Below are 16,566 nucleotides of genomic sequence, written 5' to 3' on the forward strand. Positions count from 1 at the left end.
GATTGCAGAGGAAGCAGCCATTGCGCTCGCTCTCATCTCCAACTCTGCCACCAAAATTCTCTCCGACTCAAAATCCGCCCCGTCCAATTTCGCCAAAGGCCTGATATCCCGCACTGCGGCTCGGCTTCTACGCTTCTGGCATTCCACCCGCCCTGTAACTCTTACCTGGACCCCCCCTGAGGCAGGCCTCCCGGGCAATGAAGAGGTCTGCTTCCTCGCCCGGGGTCTCACTTTCTGGGCTGGAGTTGGAACGCCTCCACCATCCCGAGAGCGCCTGCTTACCTTCAGAGATATCCTTACCCACTACCGATATACCCGGCGCGTTTACGCACTGCCGGCTCACCCCTAACTCAGGCCTCCCACTGGCACTGACTCCAGGCCTGTACTGCTCCCTGCCCTATTCTTCTTCACGCCCGCTACCCCGATCAGTTCCCCTCCTCCTGTAAGCTCTGAGGGAAATCGGGAGACTTTATTCACATCCTCCTCACATGCCCTACTTTCCCACACCCTCCATCCCCAACCACGGCGGAGTCATTCTGGGAGACTCTACTGGCCAGCTCCGCTGCTGCTGGCCAGCGCCGGATAATTACCGACGCCTTGAAGCGGATAGCTCTCCAAGGGCTGTCTTTTGCCCTTTAAGGGAATGGACAGCCCCTTAAGTGCCCTTTAAGGCACTAAGGGGGGTGGCACCCTCTGCCTTGCTTGGCAATAAATGTTTCCACCACCACCACTTCAAGGCCCGACCAGAAAACACAAGACGACCACCGCCACTGACCTGAGACCACACTGATCACTCACCGTGAGAACCTAGAAGACTGACGCCCTACAACCCCACTGAACCGAGACCGCCGCCACTGACCATAACCCCACTGAGCATACTTTCACACATGACAACACAGTACCCCAACCCCTGCCGTTGGGTGAGTCCACGGGCCTCGGCGTTTACTCCCCGAGATCGCCGGCTCTTCAGACTTCGTGGACCTTGCTTCTTCCGCTTATCACCTGCTCATCTCTTTCATCGGGACGGAAAGTCCTCCATCTTCTCTTCTCCGTTCATCCCTTCTGCGATGCCCATCGTCGCGTCTTGCGTTTCATCGCCCCTGCCATTCTCCTAGTTCGCGCGATCGGATGATAGCTCGGGACCCCGACTCATCTGACGGGCTAGAAGACGATGAAGCGGGCAGTGGTGCGGGCACGAGCGTTCGTGCTAGGCCCGTTGTAGCCTTTAAATCATATCATCGCCATTTGTTATCCCGTCTTGTTTTTCGGCTTGCCATCACGTAACAATATTAACCGGAACCAGAATCATCAGCTGAGCTCAATGCACTGAACAGAAGCCTCTACATGTATTCTTTACACACTTAATAGCTGCACACATTTCGCTTAGTCGTTATTGGATTTGTACTGAAATCTCGAAGGTGTTGCATTAGGAGTGAATTATTTCCTTTTCAATATCTACTACAGACACATCCTCAGTCTTCGGCAAGCTCATCCTCAGAAGACATCCTCAGAAGACGGCAAGCTCTTCATCTTCTCTTTTCTAAGGGGGGACTTTCTTACCCTTGCACAGAGCAGCCCCGGCCGTGAAATCGCATTCCTGTTTCACGGCTTCGCATATTTCTTTCTCTTCATCGTTGCAGCTCGTGCGATTCGGGTCTGTAAAAATACAGCAAGGACGGATAAAGGAAATTGCTTTTGAGGAAAGGAAATGGCGCACATGTCTCAGTGAACACCCGAACCGCGCCGTAAGAGAAGAGATACAGTGAAAGAGGTCTACGGGATAGTAAGAGACGAGCGTGCAGTGTACAGGTAGCAATATGAGAGGGAGCGCTTGGTCTACGCACTTTGCGGACCGCTGTCGCCGGCGAGAGTCGGCGGCCCAGTAAGCATAGGCTCTTGCTGCGAATGCCCCACCCATTCTTGTTCGTTCGCTGGGGACTGCAGTGCTTTGCGAAGCGCCCTCTCATATTGCTTCTACTTGTGCGTGCTAAATATACTCCGTTTCATACATAGTAGGCAACGGTGCCAAAGCTAGCGCGCCTGTTCGCTCAGGCTAAGTCCGCATGCAAAAAGTGGTTTCCCATACAACCGAAGCGAACACAAACATATTTCGTAGCGAGAAATCTTAAGTGCCGTGACTGGCAGCTCCTGGACTTCGTTTTACCTCTTGCCACATTTTCGTCCTGCGACTCGTCGAGATTTTCAGAAGCAAAAAGTACACGTGGCGGTATGATACGCGGTTGGTAGGGCGAATCGCTCCTACTAAATCCGCGCCCATAAAGTAGTTCACTCTCCGTGAAAATTATGGCCAGAGAATCCGAACACTGAGCGCCTCACAGCTTCGACCGTGATTTTCAATGCTATTCGTACAAACAATGACCGGAGTTTCGAGAAGAACGAATGATACGTGGCAGAGTAATATGGTTTCGCGGGCGCACTACTTAAGCAGCCTCCGCAGCGTTGCCTGCTATGTATGAAACGGAGTATAGTCAATTTTCGTCCCCCTTTGTTGAATTTAGGCCTTTTTCCTAGCATATGTGTTTTCTTCTTCTTTCAGGCTAATGGAGATGAAATCTTTCGGCGCGACATCTAGAGAGATCTACTGAGAGTTGATTAACGAAGCATGCGATCTAAATCGGAAGCAACTGTGTTAACAAATATAGACTGAGGAACTGCTGCTAACAGCTGATCACTCGCAGGTAATAGAATGAAATTCTGCAAAATGGCCGGAATGGTTTCATTTCATTTCATTTATTCATTTTTTAGGCAGCAATACAAGTATTGCCCACGAGGCAAGACAAAAGGAGACTATCGGTCTCCTGACTAGGTCTTGGCCTCGCCGGGCGCAGCAAAGGCAGTAGTATAAAACATATAACCTTAAGCACACATCCTAATCACGATCGGATCAGATGATTATATACTCCTACATGCAATATGCATATGCACAGGCTGCGAGACATAAATTGCACTTTGCTTAATAGCGACATGAAGAGACATTTTAATATTTAACAATAAAAAACAAACAAGGACATCAACGACACAATAGGGCGCATGCGAATTTTCAGTTAGCTGATTCCCTCCTCTCCGTTAAAAAAAAAATTGTGCGGGGTTTAACTTCGCTTAAACCGATCTGTGACGTGCGAAAGCGCAGTGACGTAAATGGTAATGCCACAAGCGACATCATAGCAACAAGGTGCCGCAAATCTCAAACCCCTGAACTACTTTTTCGGGGACCGCCCGGGCCAAATTTTCGGAAATAACCCGGGTCAAATTTGGAGGTCGCCATCGTGACCGGCACACTCAGTTATTGTTGGACATCGGTTTTGGTCCAAATCGGCCAAGGTCAAATTTAGAGGGTGGCTCAGTCCAAATTCTTGCCGCTTGGCATCGCAGTTGCTATGGCAACGAGCGATGCACAACCAAGATTTTTGCTCGGTTCTGACCATCGGTTCTGAGGACTGGGAGGTGACGCTGTCCAGCTCACACTCGGAAGACTAGGTTTCACTGGTGAACCGGGCAAGCGCGACAGCAAAAGCCAATGGGCTCCTGGAACGAGGGCCCACGCAGCCATTCTATGCATTAAACGTTTCTCCATCTCTCTCTGGCGATCGTATGAGGGCTTTTGCACTAAAACAAACAAGCCTCTCTGGAGAGTGTGTACTTTAGGAATCTTCTTACCTATGCACCGGGGAGCGCCATCGGTGGTGACGCATTCAGTTTTCATTTCCTTACAAATTTTTCTCTCTTCCTCTTTGCAGCTCTTGGGTTTTTCATCTGTTTGATGGAAACAAAACAGGCGAAAATTGCACCTATAACTAGCGAAAGGAAAGATAGCTTCAGAAGAGAACAAACTATAAAATAGCTAATAATAAGGGAGAAATTACTCATTGGCATCCACCCGAGCGCAGCCTTACGGCTGCAAAGGAAAGCTATACAGCTTTCTCAGAAACTAAACATTCCCCTAAACATTTGACCAACACTGTTCCCACTTCGAGTTATTGATCAATTCGCTCTCGTCCTACCATAAGCTTGCCGTCCTGGTTAGCTCAGTTGGTAGAGCGACTGCTCCGGTGAAGCGGTGGTCCCAAGTTCGAACCCCGGACCAGGACGAGTTTTTCTTTAACTACGAAGTTTCTGAGAAAGTTGTATAGCTTTCCTTTGTAGCCGTATGGCTGCGCTTGGGTGGATGCCAATGAGTAATTACTCCCTTATAAAATAGCTAATAGTTTCTGAATATAAATGCTTAGGTGTTTACATCTCGACTAAAGTGGCAGAGACAGGTTGATTATGTTGCACCTAAAGCTGCGAAAACTTTGGGCCTTCTGCGTAGGAATGCTAGGTCTTTTCCACTATCTACAAAAGAATTACAGTGTAAGACCAATGTTAGGTCAATCCTTCAATATGCCTGCACAATTTGGGATCCTCTAGCGGTGCGAGATAAAGCCAAATTAGAAAGTGTTCAGAACTTAGCTGCTCGGTTTGTGTCAGGGATTTACAGAAAAGATATCTCAGCCGAGACTTTGAAAGAAAGACTGCAATGGGAGCATTTGGAAATCCGTAGAGGTAAGTTGCGACTCAAGTTTATTCACGCGATTTATCATTGTTCTGTTGGCCTTGAAAGAGCGAAGTATTTGGAAATCCGTCGACGTAAGTTGCGACTCAAGTTTATTCACGCGATTTATCATTGTTCTGTTGGCCTTGAAAGAGCGAAGTATATACTGGCACCTCATTACATATATGACCGCGTAGACCACAGTTTCAAAGTACGGGAGATTGCCTCAAAGACTGATGCATTTCGATTGTCTTTTTTTCCCAGGACAATACGCGATTGGAACAAATTGTCTTCAGACACTGCTTGTATTTGTCTAATGATGTTTTCTTTTCTACCTTATAATAACCATTTCAGTTTCGTAGTTCTGTGAACTTTTTATCTGTTTTTGTGTTTCTTTGTTTTGATGAAATTTGGACTTGTTTCGGTCGCTGACACTGCTTGTGTTAAGTTTGTTTTTATGTATACCCTGCCCCACTGTAATGCCGCTTGTGCTGTGGGTAAATAAATAAAAAAATAAAAAAATAATTCTTTCTCTGCAGAAATGCTTCGGGAAGGCGCGGCTAACCACGCGGGCAGACGGCTCCTTACCAACGCACAGAGCAGCCCCAGCTGAGAAGTCGCAGTGCTTGTCGAGCGATTTGCACTGTTCTTGTTCTTGCTTAGTGCAGTTTGGACGCGTTTTATCTGTCAGAAAAAAAATTCATTGAACATCGAGCGCCCCTCGAAGTTTGGACGCGTTTTATCTGTAAGAAAAAAAATTCATTGAACATCGAGCGCCCCTCGATTACTCGAAAATGAACACATCTCCGAAAGGAAGCAGCTACAGGGATTCACAATGCGGGTTCGGGAACAGTTTATCCTTTCAACCAACATTACCGATGCACAATGGCGCTCCGGCGGTGAAGTCGCACACTTTCCCTGATTCCTTGCAGATTTTCTCCTCAGCGTTCGTGCAGTTTGTCCGTTTTTCATCTGCCAAAAGGAAACGTGGATTAAACTATGGCACACTTAGGACAACCGAATCCAATAAAGTTTTTCAGTAAAAATTGGTCTTTCTGGCTTTGTTCACATTCTTGCGGCTGGAAATGACCCAGTTATCGGCGATTTAGAAATCTGGTCAGTTAAAGGGAATCAAAGAGTTCTGACGTCCTCGCGGAAAGGAAGGGCTGCCACCGTTTCCGAAGTGAATTCAGCATATGGCCTCCGTGATACGCGCCCAGAAATTGGCGTCGACGCCCGCAATTTTTCGCAAAATAGGTCGGCGGTGCGAGTCTGGTTTTTTCTAGCTTAGCGATTGTGATTAGAGTAGCCTCATTGTGATTAGAACGCGGTAACAGTTACTGCACAAAGGTATTTCTGGATTTGTAGGTATGGCTCTGGGTAGGTAGGTTCTGGATAGGTAGGTTCTGGATAGGCATTTCTGGATTTGTATTTGCAGTTGAAAAATGTTAGTCCCATTGCAAAAAATTCCTCGATATGTTGTCCCCTAGAGTACGAACCCATCTTGGCGGATCCATAAGGTCATGATATCCATCATATATGTTCAATGAGCTCCCCCTCCCCGATTATATTTTTGTGTTAAACACTCGTATTTAGGTGCATGACGCTATTGCAAGGTTTGAAGGACTGTCAATCTCTCTTGTAATTTCGCAACAAAAACTGTGTGCAACAGAAACATAGGTTATTGCTGCTGCCGCACGGCGCCCCACTAGCCCAGTTTGTGGCCTTGGCATGTCCATGTCCTGTATCATATTCCTGCCGTGAATAAAGTATTGTTATTATAACCTAATCAGACAGGCGAACTTCTGTTTGCCCACAGCGCTCATTTGAAGCGTGAGCCTGTGTCACCTCCTAGTAATTAAAGAGTTTTAGTATAACGTTAGCGTGATAGCGGACCTGAGGGAAATTACGTTAGCGTGCCGCAAGTAACTTATCCCTACAGACAGTTTTAGTGTAGCGTTTTGAAAACGCTAAACGCCATCTGCTTGACATGGATGCCAACGGTCCTTCTAAAATGGTCGACATTGCCGCTAGCTTGCCAAAGTATAATATTTCCGAGTTTTTTAAACGAATTATCAGTGCAGCGTTCATTAGAGAGTTTTAGTATAGCGGGCTTTGCGCAATTGCGTGCATAGCGGAATAGCGGGTCCAGAGTGCGCATGCGCAGAACGCTAACGGGGAAATAGCGTTAGCGTACGCACGCAATTTTCAGAATTTAGCGTTGCGGCAGTTGCGCCCTTAGCGTGGAAACATGGCGGCGTCCTTTCAAGCGACAGCCGCCCGCTTCAGCCGATTCAGCAGCTCTTGCGATTCCGGTCGGCATGTTTACCGGCAACTACTGGTGTTTTTGCTTTTCGCTATGACTTACCTTGCTTCGACGATAAAGTTTAAGCTGCAATTCAGCCCTGTTTTTAAGATACGCTCTCGATTCTGGAGCGCGCAAGCCTAATAGCACCTCCAGCTGCACTGCTACCGTCTGCAACGGCCCGAAACACTAGTGTACTAGAATAAGGGGTAGTGTGTTCAGGCGCCGCCGCTCACCATGCATTGGCGTGTCGCGGCGCGTGCCGAAAGTGCGGCGGCGCTGCTGTAGCATGGGCTGTCGGGAAAAGGCGCACTTTTCGTTGTCGTCTGCTAGTCAGTGACTCGTACGCGTGCATTGACGCGGTTGCGTGGCACGCGGCTCACAGAAAGTTTTTCATGTGATTCCCTTTCTCGTGCTATAATTGCCGCTGGCCGTCCGGCAGTGAAGAAATGCCGAATCGTCGGAGGCAACGGCACTGCTTTACACCTATGTGCACAACAGGCTACCATTGGACTAAGGGTGAGCAGCCGTCGCTTTTCGCTGTTCCAAAAGATGAAGCGCGCAGGAAGTTCTGGGAGCAGAATTTGCACCGGAAAGACAAGACCCTGGATGAAACGTACTCGGTATGAAAACTGCACTTCGAGCCATCGTGCATTCTCAGAGATTACGTTCACGTTATAAACGGAGGAGTCCGCATACCACGCGGGAAACCAGAGTTGATGCCGGACGCCGTGCCGACGTTGCTTCCCAATAACCCGAGCTACTTGTCATTTTTTTTGTCAAGGGCATCAAACAGTCGCGAGAGGCAGGGCGAAAAGGAAAAACTGCATGCGAAAATCAGACGATGTTCATAAGTATGCCACCGCGGCCGTCTGATCATGAATTGGTCACGATTTCGAGGTCGCGTTTCCTGCTCGCTGCAGTATGCACAATAGTTTGTTCATTACCCTTGTGTTAAAACTTTCCTCGGCAGCAGTACCCGCTGTAAGTTCTCTGCGCCTGTACACAATGCAGCTATTGGAAAAGAATTTGGAGCTGCTTTTCCGCAATTTTGGCTGTTTTGCGGCCGTCTGCTAGTCACTGCTCTTTTTTTTTTCTTCCGTGTGCGACTTGTCCTATCGCATTTAATTTTATTTGTCGTGCATGTACAATGACAAACATTTACAGGACACGTTATTGAAGTGTAGGCTTTTGAAAGGACCAAAAATTTTCTGTGCGATGTACAGAACGCACCGCCGCGTATCGGGAGGAGTGCATGCAGTGACAGCCCATGCTTTGGTGGCGCCATCTCGTGGCTTTCGACATCGACAGCGACAGCCGCGAGTCCTCCCTGAACACACTACCCCATATTCTAGTACACCATACCGAAACACAGCAGAAACCAGCAAAAACGTCTGGAACGAGACAAAAATAGATTTGGAGGCTTTTCGCGGTGTTTTATGGACTTAAATTATGTAAAGAGAGTTTATATTAAATTTACAAAAGTTTTTTAAACATTAGACGTCATGTGATAACAAATATTCTTGCTCCAACGGCTTGTAGTTAACATTGCCTTTACTAGATGGCGCCACTATTTTACGTTTCTATTTTATTTTTTTTTTTTAATTTCGGGGTAATTTTGCAGACGAAAATGAACGCTGCACTAATAATTCGTTTAACAAACTCGGAAATATTACACTTTGGCAATGTCAACCATTTTAGAAGGAGCGTTGGCATCCATGTCAAGCAGACGGCGTTTAGCGTTTTCAAAACGCTACACTAAAACTGTCTGTGGGGATAAGTTGCTTGCGGCACGCTAACGTAATTTCCCTTAGGTCCGCTATCACGCTAACGCTATACTAAAACTCTCTATTTTCATCCGCAAAATGACCTCGAAATTGGAATAAAATGAAATAAAAACGTAAAACAGTGGCGCCATCTAGTAAAGGCAATGTTAACTACAAGCCGTTGGAGCAAGAGTATTTGGCATCACATGACGTTTAATGTTCAAAAAACTTTTGTAAATTTAATAGAAACTCTTTTTACAGAATTTAAATCCATAAAACACCGCGAAAAACCTCCAAATCTATTTTTGTCTCGTTACAAACAGTTTTGCTAGGTTTCTGCTGCTTTTCGGGCCATTGCAGGCGGTAGCAATGCAGCTTGAGGTTCCATTAGGCTTGCGCGCTCCAGAATCGAGAGCGTATCTCAAAAACTGGGCTGAACTTCAGCTTAAACTTTATCGTCGAAGCAAGGTAAGTCATAGCGAAAAGCAAAAACACCATTAGTTGCCGGTAAACATGCAGACCGGAATCGCAAGAGCTGCTGAATCGGCTGAAGAGGGCGGCTGTCGCTTGAAAGGACGCCGCCATGTTTCCACGCTAAGGACGCAAAAGCCGCAACTGCCGCAACGCTAAATTCTGAAAATTGCGTTCGTACGCTAACGCTATTTCCCCGTTAGCCGTTTTGTGCCCTGAGGCAATAAACATCGCATTAAAAAAAAAAAAAAAACGCGTGTTCTATTTTTCTACCAACCAGGCTGCAGACCAACCAAAAGCACTTCTGGAAGACAAGTAACCCTCGCGTAACTAATACTATTTCGCTCTGTGGCAACTTCGGCTCGCCTGTAAAGTATCAGATAATGGGTCATGTTGTTCTGTTTCCACGAACGAAACCACCTATGAACTACCTGACTTCTCACCTTTCTCGCATCTACCAACGGAAGGGATTACTTTTAATCCAAATGACATTGCTAAAATCATAGTCTCGCTAAACCTTTCCTCCTCCTCCGGTATTGCCGGAATCATCTTCAAAGTCTTAAACACCAAACATGCTTGCAGCCTTGTTGTATGCCTCATTTTTCAGCAGTCCTTTTATACCGGTTCAATTCCTATTGACTAGAGCAGTGGGAAGGTCATTCCAGTCTTCAAGAAAGGTAACCAATCATCCCCAGGTAATTAGCGACCAATTTCAATAGCTAGTGCGTGCTCAAAAATCATGAAACACGTCATTTACTCCCATGCAGCTTCCTTGCTATCATCTGTAAGCTTCTTTCATCCAAACCAGTACGGTTGCGTAAAAGGCATTCATGTCAAACTGATCTTGCTGTCTTTCTTCATGACGGTCATTTTAATTTAGATCGCAACATTCCTACTGATGCTCTATATATTCCTAGATTTCGAGAAAGCATTCGACGAAGTACTTCACTCCCGCCTTCTATTTAGCTGTCTCGATTAAACCTCCATCCACTAGTTCATAATTGGATGTAAGGCTTTCTAACCGACCGCAGCTGTTTGTTGCAGCTAATAGCCAGTCCTCTTTTTAAACTACAATGTTTAAAAATTTTTTTAACCTGTGTGTTCACCTTACTAATGATTTAACATGCTCTTGCCACGTAACCCATGTAATTCCTCTAATCGTACTGTTGGATACCTCTGCCTTAACCTGTCCATGGCACCTTCTTACTGGCTTACAAAACTTGAGCGACCTAAACTTGAATGTGCAAGCGCTATTTTTGATCCACACCACTCTAACCTTGCTAAAGGTCTTGGATCTGTTCAAAGCCGTGCCATTCGTTTCATTCTCTCGAACTACTCTTACCTCTTCAGCATGTTCACCATGAAAACTCAGTTACACCTGCCTTGTTTCGCAGCCGAATTTCACGCCTCTGCCTCTATCACAAGTTTTTTCATACATCACCCCGTGACAGTCGACTCATTCAACCCGTGCACCGAACACCTCACACAGGCCATCCTAACCGCGTCATTCCGCCATGTGCCCGCACAACTGCGTTTCACGAGTCATTCTTCGTGCGCACCGCTCACGACTGGAATGGCCCTCCCAGCCATCTGGCGCTCACGGGTGACCATGCACGCTTCAAGAATGCCATCGAAGAAGATGTCTCATCACAACCGTGTATAACAAGCCTGTCACAATTTATCGCCGTACACCCGCCCACCCTTCAGTGTAAAGTCCCACGTTGTTATCTTTGAGGTAATAATAAATAAAAAAAATGGACAGGCTCTAATATGATCATCATCATCAGCCTGACTACACCCACTGCAGGGCAAAGGCCTCTCCCGTGTCTCTCCAATTAACCCTGTGCTTTGCCAGTTGCGGCCACTGTATCCCCGCAAACTTCTTAATCTCGTCCGCCCACCTAACTTTCTGCCGTCCCCTGCTACGTTTGCCTTCTCTTGGAATCCACTCTGTTACCCTTAAGGACCAGCTGTTATGTTGTTTTCGCATTACTTACGCTGCCCAAGCCCACTTCTTCCTCTTGATTTCAACAAGGATATCATTAACCCGCGTTTTTTCCCTCACCCACTCCGCCCTCTTCCGATCTTTTTATCTCTAATATATGAACTGCAAAATGTACACCATCTTGATGCCGAAAGATCAGGAGAAACTTATCTACCAGAGCAGCTTCGCGAAATGCGGCACACGGCGTAGGAAGGATCAGTCACGTACCCATGCAGAGCGCTCCTCCGGCACTGAAGTCGCATTCCATGCCCATTGACTTGCACATCTTTTTCTGTTCCTCATTGCAATTCGTTTGTTTCTTGCCTGCAGATGTCGGTCAACGAAAATAGTAAAAACTACGTAGAAGAGTGAAAAGCAAGTGAGAATTCCTAAGCGGGCTTAACACAACAGCAACCAAGTGCTTTCGGGCGTTGCGTAAAATTGGGGTACGCTTCGCCTTGAACAGTAGAATCGATATCGGTGCCCGTTTGCATCGCCTACGGAGTTACTCAATTCCTAAGTGGCATACTCATAATTCCGCACGTACATACGCATCTGTAGTCAAAGACCACAGCAAGGTCCACATTGAATCAACTCGAACCAGCGAGCCTATGGGTAGGCCCACCGCGGTGGCTCGTGATTATGGCGCTCGGCTGCTGACCCGAAAGACGCGGGTTCGATCCCGACCGCGGCGGTAGAATTTCGATGGAGGCGAAATGCTTGAGGCCCGTGTACTGTGCGATGTCAGTGCACGTTAAAGAACCCCAGGTGGTCGAAATTTCCGGAGCCCTCCACTACGGCGTCTCTCATAGCCTGAGTCGCTTTGGGACTTTGAACCCCATTAACCAAACCAAGCCAACAAGTCTATGGGTAGCGTGCCCGACTTGCAATCGACGAATACCGTGAACTCGACTCGCACCCAAGTAACCGCATTTTCTGTGGGCTCAGTTTCATCAACTCTTTTCTGCCAACGAGGTTTCTCCCTCAGGGCCAGCCGCGGTTTGAGACAAGGGGTCCTCAACGCTGTCGGGTCAGAATACTCAACGGGGTTACGAGCACTGAGTGTGGCCCGCTCTTCCCGCTCCGCCCTGCGCCAGCGGGTTTCAACACCCTCAGCGATTTTTCCTTCTTTCGGATGCAATGACGACCTTTAAACAAGCGAAGAGACTAACTGCGCGACGAGGCATACTCTGCGCTGCTTGAAGCTTCTAAATGTTAGGCCCTCTGTTGCAAGGAAACCAACGCAGGGACGAACGACGTTATTTTCAGTGCCAGCCATCTTGCTCTGCTACGCAGTATGTAAAAAAAAAAAAATTACGGCACGTCTGCTGCTGGCGAAATTGTTTCCTTTTGTAATCAAAATCCGCGAAGCAAGGGAAAAATAATCACGTTCCCAAAAAAGAGCATTGTCGCTATAAGTGCGGTGGCCAAGGCATGCTGTTTGAAGAAAGGCTGAGTGCACATTCCAGCGACCGGCAACTGAGACAGCGACGATATACGTATATAGGTATAAGTATACACCACAGCTTTCGAAACATGTATGGGGTTCAGTTGCGTGCTGCGCTTAATGAAAACACAAAATTTCATTTCGTTGCTGCACGTATACGGTTTTATGCTGCCTGGCAGCGGAGTGGTACTTTTAAGTGACGCCACTGCGCGCTCGATGACGCCATGAGTGACCAATTCTGTGGCCCTGCTAGGACGAAAGACGAGACCATATTAGCCATGACCTAGGTGATGGTTCCGCTATAGTGCATCGGCAGCCTGTGTTTTAAAAGTGATGAATTGTTGGCATAGCGTGAAATCATCCGTGAAAGAAGCAGGAATCATGTGAAAACAAGGGGCTGCACAGTCCACCGATAGTGGACTGGCTAGACGACGCTGTTCCCCAAAGCAACATCCGACATTGTGCAGCATGGTAAAGCTGACCGTTTACCTGCACAGCGCGAAGATTGTTTCAGTGGAATGGGGTTACTGCACCGAAACGATTAATTTCGCGGCCAATTTCAGAGGGGCTGACCATGTGACACTTCGCGAGTAACTCTGAACACGATCTTCGCTCTTTAAAAATGACACTTTGGCAGCGTGACAGGAGCACTACGCACTCATCAAATTTAGGAGCTTTTGAAAATCTTTTTTTTTAATGTTGAAATGCATTTAAGCTACAAATTACTAGCTGCGAAAACTCTCCAAGTCACTGCGCGTGTGCGCTGTTAGGCGTGTTTTGAGGAAACCAAGTTTTCTTAAGCACTTAAGCACTGTTTTATCGAACCTGCAGTGGCTGCTGTCTTTTAGAAAACATTATTTCGGGAATATTACACATTCCATATTATTTCGCTGCTCCAAAAGGAATGGATTTTCTTCATAATCATGCAACTACTAAAATCTACTTGTACTATCTGCCATGTAAATACCCCCATGCAAGGAGAGAAAGATAGTTAAGGTTTTATGATGCTCAGTGCTATTATATTCGTTCCACAGGCTAACGTAGAAGAAATGTTGCTAGCACTTTTTCAACTTTTACTCATCAGACAGAATGAGCTTACGCGCGAGAACTACTAGCCTCACAGTGGTATGCCTTTATCTTTGCCGGATAATGTTTGCGATAAAATTTAGGTGCTGTGCATGATGTGGACTCATCCTGCTCTGTCCTCTTGTGTTTGCTCCGCAGCTATGGCGTCCTAGATCTCTAGTTGCCTTAACCACCAAAGGAGGGCGCCAGTGTCGCAGCGACACTTGCGCCAACAGACTGCATGATTGTTGCAGGCGAGGTGGTGACAACTGCCCGCCTGCGAGTCGAGGCCCCCCCCCCCCCCCCCCCCCCCCCGGGAACATTTTCCGCGAGCTTGTCGCGAATGGCCTCGGAGTACTTCCTTTGTCCACGTGCCACCTCTTTTGCTGCCTTTAATCTGCGGTTGTTTTCTCATCATTCTCCTGAGAAATTGACTTCGCTGAAGGAGAACGATGGTGCCAGTGTAAAGAATGAACACGTCATCGGCCTCAGATAACGCTAAGGCATACCGAAACCATCTGTTCCGAAGCCTCGCGCACCCGTGGCTACATGCGACGTAATTTAAGCAACTTATCACCAAAAATTAAAAAAACAGGCACATTTAACATTCATCATACCAATTTTTTAATATCCTTCAGCCATCTAAAATCAATCACAAGCATACTTCGTCGATAGGATTGAAGCTATTCGAAACCGCGCTGCATTACCTCAACCTATTCCAACAATTCAGCGTCACTTCATTAAAAATAAACCTCGAACTCCCATCCATCTCATCATATCTTGTTTGTGCCTTCTTTATACGCCACCTGCGGTCCGTGCACGAACCCTAAGAAGATTTTCTCGTTTATATCACAGCCAGTGTTTAACACGCATTCATACCCGCACCCTAGAAATGAATAGTTCATTCTTCCCCTATGCCACAGTATTATGGAATTCCTTGATAGAGAACATAGTAACGAGCACACATCCAACGAAATTCCGCGATAAATCTAAAAGTCATACTGCTCATACGTCGTTCCGACTGTTCGAACTGCACCACCTGCCTTATTTACGCTCGGTACGTTTTCTTATTGATTGTTTGCTGTTAATTTTGGCGTCTTGCTGTATTTTCTTTTCTATTTTTGCCCCTCTTGCTTGCGTTGAATTTAGCATTTTTTTTCTTTTTTTTTGGAGCTTGTTCAAGAAATTTTAAACATGTCAACCTGGGTCTCCCTTATGCATCGACTTCGGGCTCTTAAGGAGAAAACAAATAAAAAAGCTCGAGGAGCACTCAAGGTGCATTCTTGTGCTCACTCGTACGCCAAAACGTGCAAGTGGGGACAGCAACACTGAGGGAAGCCTTATAGGTTGCCTGAGATGCAGCGCTCCGGGAGCTACTCATTCATGCTCACTGATTTACTACATACGAGACCTCAACTGTTCGACAAGGCGTTCGTGGCGCACAGGTTACACGGCAGCAGACTAACGCTGTCGATGCTTCCTGCACCACAGGGGCAGGCGGCATCGGTGCAGAAAGGCACTCAAAATGCAGAGACTGCCGTTGCTCACCCATGCATAAGGGGGCGCCGGCGCTAAAATCGCAGTCTTTTCCCATTTCCTTGCATTTTTTCTTCTCTTCTTCGTTGCACTCGGTGCGGCTCGGGTCTGCAAAAGAAAGGAAAATTAAATTAGGTAAGGCGACAGGAATCTCCGGTGAAATGAATCGTTGCCCTGCTGAGTGATTATAATTTATTCATTTATCCGTGTAAGCTACACCTTGGGTATCAAAGAGAGGGGAATGGCGCTGTGCGGCCGCTTGACGACGGCCGGCTTGCAGAACGGGGGACATATTGGACGGAAGGGGGAGGATACGAAGATTGGGAGCCGGGGTGGGAATAGGAGAGGTAAACGGGGCGCAGGGAATGGGCGGGATACCCGCTTGAGTCAGTAACCACTGACCCTGACGGGTAAGGTAAAGCCGGGCAAGCTGCGAGTCATGATGGTGGACCTTGCCCATTGCCTCTTCTATTGCCCGCCTGCTCAGCAGTCGGGTTCCTACCCCCCACGTTCTCTATCCATCACCACCTGGCTCGACTGGCTTGGAGCTGAAGGGGAGGAAGAACAGCAACTTCTGGTCGCCCAGGCGGTCGACATGCTCGGCCTGTAATTTTTGGCCGAATAAAGGTCTTCTACTACTACTATTCATTAATTTGGAGACATTCTCGCATTTGCCGTGTACTGTGCGATGTGAGTGCTTGTTAAAGAACCCCTGGTGGTAATCATCCCTCCACTACGGCGTCCCCTCATAGTTTTGGGAAGTTAAGCTCCATAAACCATCAAACCATACTGCTCAGGAGTGAAATTATGAGTGTCGAGTAAGAAGTGCGTGCGACGGTTGCTTACCAACGCAGGTAGGAGCGTGGGCGGTGAAGTCGCATTCTTTAAAAATTCCCCTACACACTCGCTCTCCTTCCGGTGTGCAGGTTTTGCGACTGTTATCTGTGAACAAAAACAATAGAATATTCCATAGAAGGGACCAAGTTTATTCAGAGTGAACTTTAAAATAAAAGATTCATTTGCAAAATCTGCCGGTGGTGGTGGTGTTGGAAAACATTTATGTACAGATACACTTCAGGAGGTTAGGTATGCGCTGACCCAGAGGGGGCCAGCCCTCACAAGTACTAGGTGGAGGTCCCTATTTCGGTACCCCAGTGGCGTCGGCCGCCGCCCGAGCTCGCGCGACCAAGGCCCGTTGGGCGTGCAGGTAGAGATGTAAAATTACAAGAAATTTTGAATGGCATGAAAAAAAAACCATTTTTTCGAGTTTTTTTCATGAAAAATTGTAAATTTTGCAAAACGTATAAAAAACAGATTTATCTGCAACAGCACAACGATCAATAATAATGCTTCGAAGTTCAGTCGAATATGCAATTATAGATGTCATATTGTGAAACGAACTTTTTGTTCTACTGCACCGAGAAGATAAATAGTGATTTG

The 16,566-nt window shown here is 47.0% G+C and overlaps 1 protein-coding gene across 1 annotated transcript in view; it reads right to left on the reverse strand.

Moving 5' to 3' along the window:
• Positions 1 to 16,566, reverse strand: part of LOC149348090 (uncharacterized) — a 292,673-nt gene that overhangs the window by 117,114 nt on the left and 158,993 nt on the right. The window contains exons 35-41 of the mRNA XM_089541683.1: positions 15,973 to 16,068; positions 15,139 to 15,234; positions 11,307 to 11,402; positions 5,429 to 5,524; positions 5,141 to 5,236; positions 3,679 to 3,774; positions 1,561 to 1,656 (exon numbers count right to left, since the gene is read on the reverse strand). Coding sequence (XP_089397809.1) covers positions 1,561 to 1,656; positions 3,679 to 3,774; positions 5,141 to 5,236; positions 5,429 to 5,524; positions 11,307 to 11,402; positions 15,139 to 15,234; positions 15,973 to 16,068 — 672 coding nt within the window. The remainder of the gene's footprint in view (positions 1 to 1,560; positions 1,657 to 3,678; positions 3,775 to 5,140; positions 5,237 to 5,428; positions 5,525 to 11,306; positions 11,403 to 15,138; positions 15,235 to 15,972; positions 16,069 to 16,566) is intronic.

Source organism: Amblyomma mixtum, chromosome 4 (assembly GCF_055824585.1).
Source record: "Amblyomma mixtum isolate Tamu chromosome 4, ASM5582458v1, whole genome shotgun sequence".
Lineage (NCBI taxonomy): Eukaryota > Metazoa > Arthropoda > Arachnida > Ixodida > Ixodidae > Amblyomma > Amblyomma mixtum.